Source organism: Moschus berezovskii, chromosome 1 (assembly GCF_049115385.1).
Source record: "Moschus berezovskii isolate FMDL1 chromosome 1, NW_MosBer_1.0, whole genome shotgun sequence".
Lineage (NCBI taxonomy): Eukaryota > Metazoa > Chordata > Mammalia > Artiodactyla > Moschidae > Moschus > Moschus berezovskii.
The window spans coordinates 15399486-15415497 of record NC_142460.1 but is presented as its reverse complement, the minus strand read 5'-3'; the positions used below and the strand labels follow the sequence as shown (position 1 = coordinate 15415497).

General features: G+C 46.3%; 1 protein-coding gene across 2 annotated transcripts in view; it reads right to left on the bottom strand.

Annotated features, from left to right (window-relative positions):
• Positions 1–16012, bottom strand: part of KAT2B (lysine acetyltransferase 2B) — a 92706-nt gene that overhangs the window by 33230 nt on the left and 43464 nt on the right. Inside the window, exons 4-7 of one of the 2 annotated variants that reach the window (XM_055417157.2) lie at positions 13551–13643; positions 12114–12295; positions 4690–4881; positions 189–295 (exon numbers count right to left, since the gene is read on the bottom strand). In XM_055417157.2, the coding sequence (XP_055273132.1) occupies positions 189–295; positions 4690–4881; positions 12114–12295; positions 13551–13643 (574 nt within the window). The remainder of the gene's footprint in view (positions 1–188; positions 296–4689; positions 4882–12113; positions 12296–13550; positions 13644–16012) is intronic. The other variant, XM_088835457.1, reaches the window with a different exon arrangement.

Sequence of the window (16012 nt, the reverse complement as noted above, 5' to 3'; positions counted from 1 at the left end):
CTCTGCCTTGCACCTGCTCCCCTCGGGAACAGAGACGTCGATGCCCGGTTTGCCAAAGTGTTTACTGTTCTTTGCTGATTCTAGTCTTCAAATTCTTGATGAAAAATGCAAATAAATGCACAGTGAACTGCAACAAACACTTCCTGGTTGTATTCTGATTTATGCAAAAAAAATTTTTTATTTTTTACCTGTTTGGATTCCAAGCTGGCTGGTTCTGGAAGAAGTCGAGAGGAAATCCTGATCCCAGATGGGAGAGTTTTGACTATAAACTTCTTCTTCTAACATGGACAGAAACCTAGGCACAAGAATAAAGGCAGGAGTGAGGTGCATCACCAGGGGACATGTGCCGGGCACCCACGGCAATCACACCAACGCCTGCATCTCATCTTCAATTCAGAAATATGAAATAGTCAGGTATGACCCAGGTGATGATTTAATTGGGCGGCCTTGGTATACTCAAACAAAAATGCATTTCTACAAATGTATTTTCTTTGAGCTCCATGTAGGTATTAATAGATACAACCTAGACCACACGGAGAATCACATCAGTGGAAATGCACTTCACCAAGTCCCCTGGGAGAATCCTGGAACAAGGGCTCGGCTCTCCTCGGAGCTGTCGTTGTCATCGCATCACGAAAGCTGCTCGTATTTACTGAGTCCTCGCCTCATGCCTACACTGTTCTGAGAACGTTTTATTGAATCTTCTCATCAACACAATTTTATTTTTATTTATCACACACAGGTACTCATAGCTCTTACTACAGGACGAACACTGTTCTAAGCAGTCAGCGTAGATTAACTCACTCGCTCTTCTGAATAACCCTATGAGATAGGATCCATTACTGTACTCATTTCACAGACGAAAATAACTTAGGGCATGGGCAGTCTCAATGACTGGTTCAAAGGCCCACAACCAATAAATTGCAGGGCCAAGACAAATTGCCATGTTACATTTCCTGTCATGTTATAAAACAAGCAGGTCTCAAGTTTTGGGCCACAGTCACCTGCACACCCTGGTCAGAGTGCACACCTGAACCCCACCCAGGCTGACCGAGCTGGAGGCCGTGAGAAAGGTCCAGGCAACTGAATGTTGATAAGTACCTTGGACAGTTCTTATGTTCCCCCCAAATGCAAAGACCGTGATTGAAATGCCAACACAAATCTATACTTCTGGTATTGCAAAGTCTTCCTGCAAAGCTCTTTTCAGGGCACATTCATCCTCATGGAGGAATACAGAATAACAGCTAAGAGCCTGGGGTTTAAAACCCAGCTACCAAGCTCACCACTTATTATTTCCATGACCTTGGGACAAAGTCTTAGCTTTCCTCTTCCTTGGTTCCCCTTTTATAAAATGGAAACATCAACAGTAACTTCTGCACAGGCGGTGGCAAGGAATACGCTGCCATGCTTCAACTGGTGCTGACCGCTGAGAAAGGGCTCCTTCCTTCACTCAGCAACACTGAATGCCCACCACACGCCAGGTGCCGTGTCCGGCCCTGGAGGACAGAGTGAATTTAACCTTACCTTGCCTTCAAGAAGTTTATATTGCAACGATGTAAAAGGTTAGCGATTAAACGTCTCTGAAATTCTGAAATCCAAAAACCCTTTTAAAAGTATTTTTCCTAATCCATTTAGCAACAAAATCTGACCTGAACATATGCAAGATTATTTACAGTCTATAAATATCAATGGATTTGCTTTGGGGAATCTACCCCCACCCCAAAGCTGTGATATATATTTCATGCATTCTGTCACCTTTATAAAGGGGTCAAGCTACCTTAAAGCTTGAATTGTGAAACCTACCAAGTTTGGGTTACTGATTAAGGACTTAACATTTAAATTAACATCATCATCATCACAATTAGGGAAAGTACCACTAATCTCCTCATTAATCAAACCCTGTAAGACTGCAGAAGGCAGGGACAGGGTGGGTTTCAACAGTGAAGACAGGTGGGAAAGGTCCTGAGGGTCTTCTGACTGCCTCTCACACTCAGAAGATTTAAGAATAAGGAACCACTGCATGAACGTCAACCTGCACTCAGCCAGGGGACACACAGTTTAAAGAAACAGCACAAGCCACTTTTTGCCGAGCTAGTCACCATTAGTTAAAACCCTTGAGGATGTTTCTCATCTAACACAGAAAGACTGACGGCAACAGAAGGCAACATCCTTATTGGGATCACAGCCTTCACCTGCTGACGACAGGGGCGGTCCCTGACGCACCTCCTCCTCTGGCCCAGCAGAGCCTGCGGTCACCTCGCCCAGCCCTCAAGACTTCCCAACTGCCCTTCATCACAGAAGCAAATTTCCTTTCCTTTCCTTTCCCAGGCTCCTTCTTTATGAGCAATTATATGACAGGAACACTTCATGAAGCCCTATAGAGACTTACCAAAGAAGAATGGCATTAATAATTTAGGAAAATAGTCATGTGTGTGTTATACATATACATAATTATCTCAATACAATAAAAGACACTCTAATGTCATGAGAAAGTGCTTATTATATATACAAAGGATACAAAATTGTACGTAGAATAAAAGAACACAATACATGGAGGAAAAAAGCAGAAATATCTAACAGCTCAAACAGTAGATCACAATGGTAGGGCTGTCCTTTGCCTCTTTGTTCTCTCTGAATCAAATCTTCCCCAAATGTCCATTTGTCACTTTTAGAATGAAATGCAGATACTAAAGTTTTAAAGAACACCTGTGTGACTCGGTGGATGTGGGGGACGGCACACACGAAAGCCAAGCAGGAGGAAAGGCTGGAGTCCCTGCGGATGCAGAGGTTGGGGCGTGCTTCTCCTTCAGGGGCCTGGGTTCAATGCCCAGCTGGGGAACCAGGACCCCACCTGCCGAGCAGCACAGCCAGAAAAAGGAAGAAAGGGTGGCGTAGGAAGTGCCGGGAACAAAGGGTACAAGCCCTGAGGATACACCCGACAAGCACGCGGGCCCCACAGGGTGACAGGCATCTGCAGCCTGACTTTGAGCCAGGCCCCGGCTCCAAACGGCACCTCTGGCTTCAATACATGAGATTCTGCTGCCAAGTCTGCAGGTATAAATCCCTAACAGCCTCCAATGTTGTCATATTCAATGGAAAGGGACTGAAGAGGAGAAGTGGGTGGTAGCTTTACCCTACCATTAGTAACAGAGAAAGAAAGAACGCACCATTGATTTTCTCAGCTGAACAGCATAAGCATGCCAGAACTACGGGCTGAAGGAACAAAACACTGTAATTAGCAAATATCTGCAAGAAGGAAAATGAGTTTGCTATGGCAAAAACCTGCTCCTATGCAAGATAATTAAAATCTCTCTTTTAGCACCATAAAAGGTGTGACAAGGGAGGGGTCCTCTGTCCCTTGGCTTAGAGGCAGAACAACTATAATCTGAACACACGAAATATGGCTTATGCAGCAGACGTAACAGAGAAACAACAAAACTACTTTAGTCTCTAAGGAAAGGAGCTCAGACCAGTTAAAAGGCAGCCATGGCAATACACGAGCATCCCAGAGTTCCTAACCTGTTTAGGGACGACACCCGAGCTGCTGTCTAAGCCCTTCTAGACCTTCCTCCCTGCAGGACACCAAGTGTTCCAGCTCTGCCTCATCCTGGGTGCTGGCTGTCTTCAGGAAATACTGCAAATCGGGTCACTAGGACTCATGTTCAGCTAAAGTTTCTGAGAATTATCCTCTACCTAACACTGGAGATTCATGATAAACTGAAAAAACAAATTGTTCTGTCCGTTTTCATCAGAAAATCATTTTTGTTGTTATTTTGGACCTAACTTATCTTTAAAATGATCATCTTTCCTGAGACACAAACTGGGTAACCCAGAAATAGTAGCGATCACAAAAATCTATCTTTTCAGATAAAACAGGCTTCCATTCATCTCTGTTCCAGGAGCATAACAGCACCTCTCCTAAACTGCTCTCCACCTCTGGTGTCCGTGGCAGAACTCTCTCAGACCTAGAAAGCCGTTCAAATGACAGCTTCCGCCCCCGCCAACCGGCTCCGCCCTGTCTCGCGGTCACAGCTCTGACGCGTCAGCCACTTCGCTTACAGTCTGCGTTCTTCACACTGAAAACCCATTTCCAAGCTCAGTGGTGTACACTGTACCTTCCTACCCCCCCCCCGACCTATTTCCTACATTTGGAAAATATTTAAGTGAGTCTTTACACGCTGGAGGTCTAGCAGGTTCAAGCAGCAAGGGGCACAGGGCACATGCGTGCCCGGGAAGCTGACTGCAGAGGGGCGAAGATCCTCCTGCCAGAGACCCGTCCATCTGAGGCCAGCTCCCTCCCTCGGAATCCAGTTCGTTCTAGCTGAGACAGGGATGACCCGCCGGCCTCAGGAAGAGCTGGACAACTGGGTGCTAGAAACAGCCCTGGGTTCTCCTGCACCCACTCTTGGAGACCTCTTCTGCAGGGTCCCAACTGCCCTGGAGCTGAAAACCCCCCACACAGCCCTGGCCTCTGTTCTGAGACTCAGGGTGGGATAAGACAGGCCAAGGGAGCAGTCGGCCCAAAGTAAAGCTCGTCTCAGACGGGCTGGAAACGCCCACGAGGCTCCCAAGGGGGCTGCGAGGATGGGGGTCCTGCCCCTCCTCCCAGTTCTGTCCCTGAGGCTTCGGTGTGCATCCGTCCATCTCAAGTGTGGCACGGTGCAAAGAGCCGCAGGAGCACTCCCTTACTTCGGGAAGTGGGTGAGGACCAGAGTCCGCTTCTCCAGCGGCAGCTTGTCCTTCTCCTGCCTCGCCTGCTCCAGCAGCTGCCGCCGCATCACAGTGAACACGGAGCGCAGCAGCGTCCTCCCGAACACCTGGGCCGTCTCGTACCGCGGCAGGCTGTCGCAGAACTGGGGCACGTTGCAGTAACACAGCCACCTGCACGGGGGAGACCACAGCATCAGCGCCCGCGAACCCCGCCAGGAGGAACACCCAGGACGCTGCTCGACACTGTCGCCCTCGGCAGGAGACCAGGCCTGCAGACGCGCCAGGGAAGCTCCACTAGCGGGTCAGATGCTGGCTCACCGTGCCAGAGCCCTCGGGGCCCAGCTCTACTAGAATCACTCCGGTCTGCAGCATCTTTTGAACAGGAGGGTGGATTCGAGGGAACAGAGGATGTCCCTTTTGGAGGAGCAGAACTCCCCCACTGAACCCTCTGAATAAAAGTTAAGGCTTCTTTAAAATGCCTACACAGCACTCACACCCCCACAGCTTCGGTAGGAAGATAAAGATCTCCACGACTGCTCAAAACTCAATCAAAACGCAGGAAGTAATATGCTTCCACCATCTGTCGCCTAGGTACATGTTCAGTGACTCAAAGTCAAAACTGCTTCTTGGTGTTGCATGGGGCTGGAGAGGTGCCCCCCGGACGAGAACCAGGCCTTTCCCGACTCCTGAGTACAGAGCGGGTCACAGGGCCGATGCACGGCAGACTCAGGACGCCGCGTCAGCCGAGATGCTGGAAAACGAGCATCCATCCGCCACCACCTGCTACGCAAGGCCTCAAAGTCCCAGCAGGCAGCAGAGACCAGGGAGGGAGCCGGTTTCAGTGCCCAAGTCCTGCTCCTCGGAGGCAGACCCAGCTCCCCCTCTTCAGGGGGAAAAGCCCTCTCCCCGGAGGGAACCCTCTGCCCCGCCTGGGACCCCTTTCCCAGATAGGACCCTCCGCCCTGCAGGGACCCCTCTCCCCCAGAGAGGATCCTCTGCCCCACCGCGGACCCTTCCCCGGACGGAACCCTCCACCACTACCGACCCCTCTCGCCGTATAGAAGCGTCCACCCCGCCGGGGACCCCTTTCCTCGTACGGAACCCTCTGCCACTCCCGACCCCTCTCGCCGGTAGAACCCTCTGCCCCCCACCGAGGACCCCTCTCCCTGGACTGAACCCTCCGCCCCGCCGGGGACCCCGGGGACCCCTTTCTGGCGCCCGTTCGGGTTCGCGGCCGAGTTCCCACACGCCCAGACGGCTGGAGGAGCCTCGATGACCGCCAGTCCTCAACAGAGTGGGGTAATGTTCACCTACTCAGGCTTTTCGACTTATTCATGTTGCTCTGTATTATCTCATAGATCCCCTTTGTATGGGGTGGGGCCGTTTCATCTTTGGGGAAGAAAACCTTCATTAGTGTTAGTTCATCTACCTAGATTAAAAATTAACCTTAAAACCTGCTACTATTTCTGTTCCTCTCAACTTTCCTGTCCTAATAATTCACACCCAAATGTCACTCTATGATACAGGACCCAAGTGGGCATCTTAAGTGCTGTCCTGTATCCTGTCAAGTTGGAAACAGTGACCTTGGTAGCAGAAAAAACTAAAGGATGCATTTATTTTGTAATTTATAAGGCACATCATATAGAAATTCATCACCTTCACAGCTAGTCTTTGCTGGAAGTTAGTCCATGGCCACTTAATGAAGTTAAAATATTTGGAGTTGAAGGCAGGCCAGCTCCCAGGGAACTAATTATGAAAGTACAAATGTAATCACAAACCGCAGCCATCTGATCAATTTCACGAGACTGAGGCAATCATAGGACTGTAAATCTTAATAAAAGTATGTCCAATGTGGTACAATGGGAGATATCAGGCTTTAAGGATTTGGAAGTACTGTCCAATAAAGGCTTCTGTGATGACAGGACTGCTGTACACCTGTGTTGGCAGTGTGGCCACCAGCCATGTGTGGCTGCTGAGCACTTGTACAAATGAAAACATTTCTCTTTTTTGTTTTGATTGAAGTACAGCTGGTTTACAAGGTCGTGCTAGTTTCAGTCTTCTGTGTGTTGCGTAGAGCTTCTTTGTAGATTCTCTTCCCTTATAGGTCATTATTACGAAACACTGAATGTGGTTCCCTGTGCTGCGCACAGCCAGCCCTTGTTACCTAGTTCACACATAGCAGTTGCGTCTGCGAACCCCAAACTCCCAATTCCTCACCCCCACCCCTTTTCTCTTTGGTAACCATGTTTGTTTTCCTCAACAGACTGATTCTGGGAAATATTTAAGGCAGGAGAAGGGGACAACAGAGAACAAGGTGGCTGGATGGCATCACCGACTCCATGGGCATGAGTTTGAGCAAAAGGGAGATAGTGAAGGACAGGGAAGCCTGGTGTGCTGCCGTCCATGGGTCACAAAGTCAGACATGATGGAACAACTGAACAACAAATTTTAATCAATTTAAAATTTACTTTCAACAACAAGGGCCTACTGTATAGCACAGTGAACGACCCTATGATAAACCATAATGCAAAAAACTCTGAAAAAGAATAGATTTATATTCTTTTAATATATGTGCAGTTGCTTCAGTCGTGTCCGACTCTTTGTGACCCCATGGACTGTAGCCTGCCAGGCTCCTCTGTCCACGGGATTCCCCAGGCAAGAATACTGGAGCGGGTTGCCATTTCCTTCTCTAGGGGATCTTCTTGACCCAGGGGTTGAACCCACATCCCTTACATTTCCTGCATCGGCAGGCGGGTTCTTTACCACAAACACATGTCTGAATCATTCTGCTGTATGCCTGAAACTAACACCATTGTAAATCAACTACACTGAAATTTTTAAATAAATAGAGGAAAAAATATTTAAAAATTTATTTTCAAGTGGAAACCCTGAGAAATACGTTTTCATTAAACACAACTTTACTGTTTTGATAGAACTCCATTTAGCTTTAACCACTTAAAATGTAGCGAATGAATTAAAATATGCTGTAATTATAAACCCCCCACACTGGATTTGAAAGATTTAGTACAAAGAAAAGTAAAAGACATCATTAATAATTGCTCATATTGATTCCATGTGAAGTGATAACATTTTTATACATTGGGTCAAATAAAACAGCATTAATATCAATGTCCTGTTTTATCTTTTTAAATGTAGTTACTAGAAAATGTCAAATTACAGATGTGGCTCACATTCGTGGATCATGTTATGTTCGGTTTGGCAGTGCTGATTTTGAGTCTGAAGAGCATTCCTATCTATGGAGGTCACAGATGTTTGAGACTCTACTGAAGACAGATGCTATTTCTGCTACAATGACAGTGATAAATATTATAAAATCACAAAATGTTATCTGAAGTGCTTATCAGGTCTTTCACTCTCCGCAGGGCAGAGGAAGGCAATGTAGATTAATATTATCTAGTCAAAATTTTCAAGTTTATGGTTTTCATTTATTTCCTCTGAAAATCACTTTATAGTACTTAAGATTATACTTTTTTAGTTTAGTTCTGCTTTTGCTTCCAAAACTAATCTTAAAAATGTCTAAGGGCACTGTACGAAAAGACAGGAGGTGAGTCAACATGTTTTGGGTGTTGCGGTCGTTGACACGGTCCAGGCGTGCGGTGACACAGAAGGAAACAGGAATGGATGTGTGTCTTGCTGCTCAGACGTTCCTCTAAAGACTAACGTGGAAAACAAGGTTGGACCTAAACCTCTGGTTTCAGGTCTTCTCAAAAGAAATGAAAGGATGGTTCAGTCATTTTTGTATGCCTAACAGAGACAGCATGGTGTGCAAGTCACTGACTGTTCAAACAACTCTCAGATTTTCATAGCACTTGGATTACTTGCAGTGACCCTGCTTTCTTTAAAACGTGAGTAGAGCTAGAGGGCTTCAGTGAAGAAAGCCATGTCACCTACTTACCTGCTGGACAGAAACTCCTAAGGCTTTCAGGAATTAAGTGACCCCTCCCCATTTTCCTGCACTAAAGGCTAGTTATTTTTAGAGTCCAGACTAGAAGCTGGGTCTGTGAAGCCCCATCACACTGTTCCTCGCACAATTCGTGATAAACACCATCCTAGGATGACACGCCTAATTATGAACGTTCTGGAAGCCTGGTGATGGTCCATACCTCACAGTGCAATAGTTACAGAAAACTTTCACCAGACTCAATTTAGTTATATCTAATTTGCTTGGATTCTTACAAAACATCTCCCCAAAATAAGCGTAACTTCTAATTTTGAGATATTCTGCACAGCTCAAAATCTAAGGCTAATAATTTGCCACGTTCCTTTAGCATGGGCTTCTCTGGGGGTTCAGACGGTAAAGAATCCACCTGCCATGCAGAAGACCCGGATTTGATCTCTGTGTTGGGAAGATCTCCAGGAGAAGGAAATGGCAAACCACCCCAGTATTCTTGCCTGGGAAATCCCATGGACAGAGGAGCCTGGCAGGCTACAGTCCACAGGATCACAAAGAGTCAGACAGGACTGAGCAACGTACACGTTCACTTTAGCATATTCTGTTGATCAGATGTATTTTAAGATGTCATATTCCTCCCACTTTTCCAGCTATTTTCTCATGGAATTATAATAGCATACCATCAGAAAACTGAAAAATATTTGTCCAGGTCTGTCTCTAAAACCACAGTGACTTCTGGGGGACATATAAAGGTATATTTAATATATACTCATATAGATTATTAAGGTTAAGTATATGTTAACATTAATATATCAGATTTTTCAACATATAAAATACTTATATTTTGCCTTACTTCAGAATAGAGAGTATAAGTAATGTAAGCAGTTGTGCTGTTCAGCAGGCATTTAATCTTTCATCGGATAAGTCCTCACGTGATAAGGAACACACACTTTCTGAGTCTATCCTGTTCCACGAGGCTCCTGTGTCTTCCGTCCCCGTGCTGTGATTCCAGAATCTTCCCCAAGGACTGGACCGCGCGGACATGCTGAGCCAGCAGTCCAGGGCCCCGGCTCCCGCCATCCCCACGGGCCGTGGTGCCCGCGGGGTAAGAGGGCCGCGACTGAGAAGCGGCATCAGCGAGGCGGGCGGTGTGCTTCCCTCGGTTCTCAAGCGGTCAGGACCGTGAGGTCTGACTCGAAGCGAGCCGAGCACCGCACAGCGTTCACAGGTTGGTCCCCCTCCGCTTCCCTATTATCACCCACCGAGGCTGCGGGTGGCCCGCCCAGGGGTCAGCCGGTCACCGCCTCCGCCCTTCCTTCACCGACCCCAGACCCCGTGCTCTCCTCCCCCGGCACACGCTCCAGCTCGAGTGACTGAGGCTCGGAGGAACAGCACCGCCAGCGTCTGAGCACCTCCCCGGGGGCGGGGGGTGGGGATGGGGCCGTGGTTCAAGCCCGTCACTCCTTCCACGACTCCGCGGGGGTTCACACGTGCTGTCCATTGCGTGGTAATTCCCACCTGCTACAAACTATTTTTATTCTGTTTTCTAAAATACATCAAGCGTTAACTCCTGGGCCGCTTCACAATGATTAAACAATCTTTCCTCTCTTAAAGTGGCAAATATTTCAGGGGTTTCGCTTTGACAAATATTCAGTTTTGTCAACTCTTCACAGATGGAGTTAAAAAATATGGGCCTTCCCCAGTGGCTCAATGGTTAGGTCCCTGCACTCCCGCTGCAGTGGGGCTCAGGTCTGCTCCCTGGTCAGGAAATTAAGATGCCACATGCCTTATTGTGCAGACAAAAAATAAAATAAAACTTGTTAAACTATATATATATATAGAGAGAGAGAGAGCGCTACTATTTCAGCTCATTATAGAGTCACAACAATACAGGAACTACTATTAATACAACACGCTGGAATGGGGTGTGAAAACAAAGTTATCACTTAAAAGTGGATTATGAAGCAATCTGTAAATCCTATTTACACTTATTAAGATAAAGTATTTTATAATTCAAACTGTATATATTGTAAAAGGCTGGATGAGAGACGAAAACATGGATATTACTCATAAAATCAAGTCAGTGATTAGAGAGGAAAGTTTAGCTTTAACTCTACCCCGTTTCTATTTGTCATCTGTGGTTAAATCTGAGTACAAGTGATCTTAACAGGCTGTCAAAAAAAATTGCTTATTTTAACTCAAGGGGAAAAAAAAGGCTAAAAACAAAAAACCCTGAAGCAAGCTTGATACGCCTATAAAATACAAATGGGAAAAGTTATAAAAAAAAAGGTGAATAAAGTGGATAACACAAGCTACTCTCTTCCTTAAGGAGGAATATGTCACACTATTTTGTATGATCCATGTTTTATGATGCTTATGTCATAAACTCAATTCTATTATTCTGCAAATCATAGGTAATAAAAATAAATTCCCATTTTAGAAAAAATACACATAACCCAAGAATATGTGCAGAGTTTGATGTCCACCAACAGAGAAAAGTTGCATCAACAGAAAATAATGTAACCAGTAAAATGTTTAAACGGGGCAGGGGAGGGGTGGACAAAGAAGATGCAAATGCTCTTTTCTTTCACTCTAACAAATGTAAAATATGTATTTAAAGAGACAAAGACCATAAGACCATGTATATAACACTATTATATTTACACCAAGGTGTTGAGACTATGGTGGGCTTTCCTTCTTTGGACAAGATTCTAGAGAGTCCTTGGACTGCAAGGAGATCAAAACTGTCCATCCTTAAGGAAATCAACCCTGAATATTCACTAGAATGACTGATGCTGAAGCTAAAACTGCAATACTTTGGCCACCTGATGTGAAGAACTGACTCATTAGAAAAGACCCTGATGCTGGGAAAGATTGAAGGCAGGAGGATAAGGGGGTGACAGAGGATGAGGTGGTTGGATGGCATCACCCACTCTATGGAGATGAGTCTAAGCAAGCTCTGGGAGTTGGTGATGGACAGGGAGGTCTGGCGTGCTGCAGTCCATGGGGTCGCAAAGAGTCAGACATGACTGAGTGACTGAACTGAACTGATATTCTTGGGCACTGCATTTTTTTTTAAAAGAGTAAGGTCTCTATATAATAATCACAGAGGCATAATATAGTTATCTAGATCAGCAGTGCTCAATAGGAATACAATGCAAGCCACATATGTAATTTTAAATTTCCCAGTAGTCACATTAAAAAAGTAAATAGCAACAGGTGAAATTAACTTTAACATATTATTTAACTCAATATATCCAAAATGCTACCATTTCAACATGTAATCAATATAAAAAATGATTAATGAAATACTTCACGTTCTTTTTCGTACAGTCTTGTAAATTTCAATTCAGGCCAGCCACACTTCCAGGGCTCAGTGGCCACGTGTGGCGGGCAACTATTGTACTAAGTAAACAGTTCAGCCCTAAATGACCCGGATCCTTCACACTCAGAGTGTCAAGGCCGGAGGGGAGGTGCCAGCCCCGCTCACCTGGTGTAGTTCTCCTTGTACCCAGAGATGTCATCGTTGGGAGAGCGCAGCCTCCGCTGAGATGGTGCCTCCAGATGCCAATAGTTGATGCGGTTCAGGAACATTTTTGCCAGCTCAACGATCGTTTGCCTTTCTTTGGGTGGCAGGTGACTGAATTTGTACTGTACAAAGTTATTCACGCCCTTAAAAGGAGGGAAGGGGACTTACTCATGCAGCTCTGCGGCCCTCAGCACCCACCCAGTCAGCACCAGTGGCGGTCATTAGCAAAAGAACAGGCAGTTCTCTATTCACGAAAACCTTTTTTTTCCCCTATCAGAAAACAGGAATACCCAGAGGGAATCATGCCTCAGATCACAGCCTATGAAAAGTGACAGGACGCAGACGCTGGGAGCTGCGATTCTCTGCCTGCTGCAATGATGAGCCAGCGCAGAAAAAATCCAAACAGTGGACTGAAAAGGTCAAAACCCCCTAAACAGTAAAATGTGGCTGTCTTGCAGAATAACTCTTGCTGTACAATCAGAACAGGAGCTCACATATAATGACACTCTTGGATAAACATGTTTTTACATTCACAAAATTTTAATCGACAGTCTGCTAGCGAGGCCTTTAATCGACAGTCTGCTAGCGAGGCCTTTAATCGACAGTCTGCTAGCGAGGCCTTTAATCGACAGTCTGCTAGCGAGGCCGTACAATGAACTAAACCACGAGGACTTAAACTCTTAACTGCCATTCTTTCTTTCAGTTTTTGGTAAACTTACCCCCCAAATTCTTACATTTTGAGTAATTCTGATATGAGCTTTTGAAAAAAATCTGTGGATTAATCTGTCTTCAGAACACTCTCATCTAATTTAACTTCAAATAAAGTAACAATGAAATCTTATTTTGTAGGGTTTGAAGACAACGTTTCTTCTACTAAAACCTGACTGATAAAATACACTTACTTATTTGTATCTCATATCATGTCTTCTGTAACTACTCTCATCAGGAAACTCAGTCCAGAGTGTCTGACATTTACTTAAGAAAATAATGAGAGGCTAAAAATTTAATACTGATGACAGATCCTGACAACACCTGACAGGAAAGGTCTGTACATATTAACAGATGCCCCAAGTGGACCTCGGCTTCTTTGCAGGAATCATAATGTGCCAGGAAGCCAATTTCTGGATACAAAATCTCATTTCTTTTCTGTGCTTTTTGCTTGACTTACAATGTTTTCACATTGCTCCTGAATTCCCTCACCTCAACAGACTTTTCAACAGGGCCAAACACGGGGACAAAGACTTAATCATTTACTACATGGAGTATTCACTTCTGATCCAAAGGGCTTGAGACGGATTCCTACAGACTTGAACATCTCTAAGCCAGCTATGAAGATGAAGAAGAGGTTTGTTCAGCCTTAAAGCAATTTTAAAAAGGGGGCTTCTCTTATTTTTTTACCTGTTCAATACTAGGTTTTTCAAAAGGGGGCTTCTTCTCCAAAGAACCTTCAACCACAGGTTTTCCTCTTTGTAAAATAGACTTCCTCAAGAGCTGTAAGAAACCATTTTCAAAAAATCAGTGTCTATCACACACACACACACACAGAGGCATCTCCAAGCTTACAATCTTGTTGGGGGCAAAAAGGGCCACATAATGGAGCTGGGACAGGTCATACCATGCTGTCTCCCACATACAAAAGGGAAAAGAAACAAACAAAAACTTCAAGTTGGCAGCAGAAACATTCCAAGTAAGTTGCAAAGTCAGTAAGTGCCGTCTAAGCTCAGAGATGAGAGCTCAGCAGTCTGGTACTGAGGGAAGACGTCACAGCTGAGAAAGGATGCACTGCGTGTGGAAGGGGGATGGGTGTGGACACAGCCAGGTGCAATGGCGCCTGAGGAAGGGGAGGGGTGACAGCAGCCTCGAGGAGCTTGAGGGTCCCAGCCCGTGAGGCTGCCCCAGCAGGTGGTCAGAGGACCCCTGAGACCTCGGAGCTGTTTTCTTCCTAAGGCGTTTAATCAACCAAGATGTGAAACAAAAGTAATACATAAGAGTACCAAATTTAGTCTTCATTTTAAAATCTTCCTCTGAGACATGTAAGCTTAGGCTTTTCTCTAAAACACTCCGTGTCACATGCAGAGAGCCTTTGGAAGGGAAGTTACCATATTCCATTTATCTTAATTACGTAGCTGTTGTCTCCAAGTCACGTCTGACTGTTTGCAACCCCACGGATAGCAGCACACCAGGCTGGCCCGTCCTCTGCGATCTCCCAGAGTCCGCTCAAATTCATGTCCACTGAGTCAGTGATGCCATCCAGTTACAGGCCAGTGAATCCTCACATCAACAGATGGGAGACCACCAGGAAGCCCCACGGCCCCTGTCCAGACCTGAGCTGTGAGGGGCTGGTCTCACGCTCCGTGTCCTGGGGGGCACCCCCTAACCTCTCCTGCTCACCCCCCTCACCACCCGCTCGTGGCTTCCGCTGACCCTGAGGCCTGGAGCACCCTCTGCACATGCCCCTAGGCCACGCAGGGGCGCTCACACCCTGGGGGGCCTGCTCTAAACCCCAAAAAGGCAGAGGCCCACTCTGCACACAGGAGCTGTGTGCAGCGGCCGCGTGTCACAGGCGCGGTCCCAGCCCCAAGGGGCCACCGCAGGCTCCTGCAGGCACCGTGCAGTTGCGGGTTCGTTCCCACTCCCTGTCCACGCGCAGGGTGCAGAGTGCAGGCCAAGGGTCCTGGCGTCGCCGAGCCCACAGAACAAAACGTAGCTCTGAATCCCGGCCACGGGAATCCCAGCTCCTCAAAGAGGGAGAAAGAACAGAGCCATCAGGACCCAACGTGAACATACGTTCAATACTGACCTTCTTTACCTCCCCTTGGCGTGAGCCTCCATAACGCTTCACGCGGGCCACTTACGGCGTATGACCAGCCACTCGTCCGCTCACTCACCCACCCCTGCAGCTGTTCATGACACATTTATTCACGTCTTTCCCTCCTTTCTCCACTGATCGTCTTTTCAACAGAAACAAAACAAGGCAAACTTTCTCCCAGGAGTTACTGGAAACAGATGACGCCACCTGAGGTGGAAGATCACCCTGTGTTCCCTGCGGGCTGGGTCTGACAAAGACATCAGTTCTTCTAGAGGTGCCGTATCAATTACTCACACTGAGCACCTGCAGATCCTTTCAGGGTATCATACCCATCTTTACAAAAATAAAGGTGCCATAATGATGCTGTTATATGTTTCTCAGGATATCCAAAGACTGACCATCACATTTAGATACAAATAATTTGGGCTGCCTACTTTTTTTCCCCAGTTAAAATCATTTGGAAACTTGATCCATCGGGGGTTTCAATTTGGAGGCAGATGAATGAATAGGGGAGATGCTGAATCTTAGCTTCCTTGTCTAAAATAGGACGGAGCTAGATAAACAGGCAAATCTTCAATATGAAAATGTTTGCAGCAGTGGCGGCGTTTGCCCCCTGCCTGCCAAGTGCCCTCTGTAGCTCTACCTGTACTATCTCATGGACCCTCCTCAGAGCCTTTTGAGGGAAGTGCTATCAGATCATGGTCTACACTTTTAATCTTTTTTTAACACCAAAAACATTTTGTCCTTGGGTACAGCTGATTAACAATGTTGTGGTAGTTTCAGGTGACCAGCGAAGGGATTCAGCCACACATGCATCACAATCTACACTTTACAGATAAGGAAACGGCACAACCTGGCCGAGGTCACGTCACTAAGGGATGCAGCCAGGTCTGGAAGCAGCCAGCTATGCTCTGGCACCATGCCGACAGGCTCCAGGGCGAAATCAGCTTCAGGAATGCACTAAAATGTGTAATTGCATTTTAATTTAGAGACATAGGAGACACAGGCACTGCTTTTCCAAAGCTAAGAAGACATGGATGATTTCTAACAC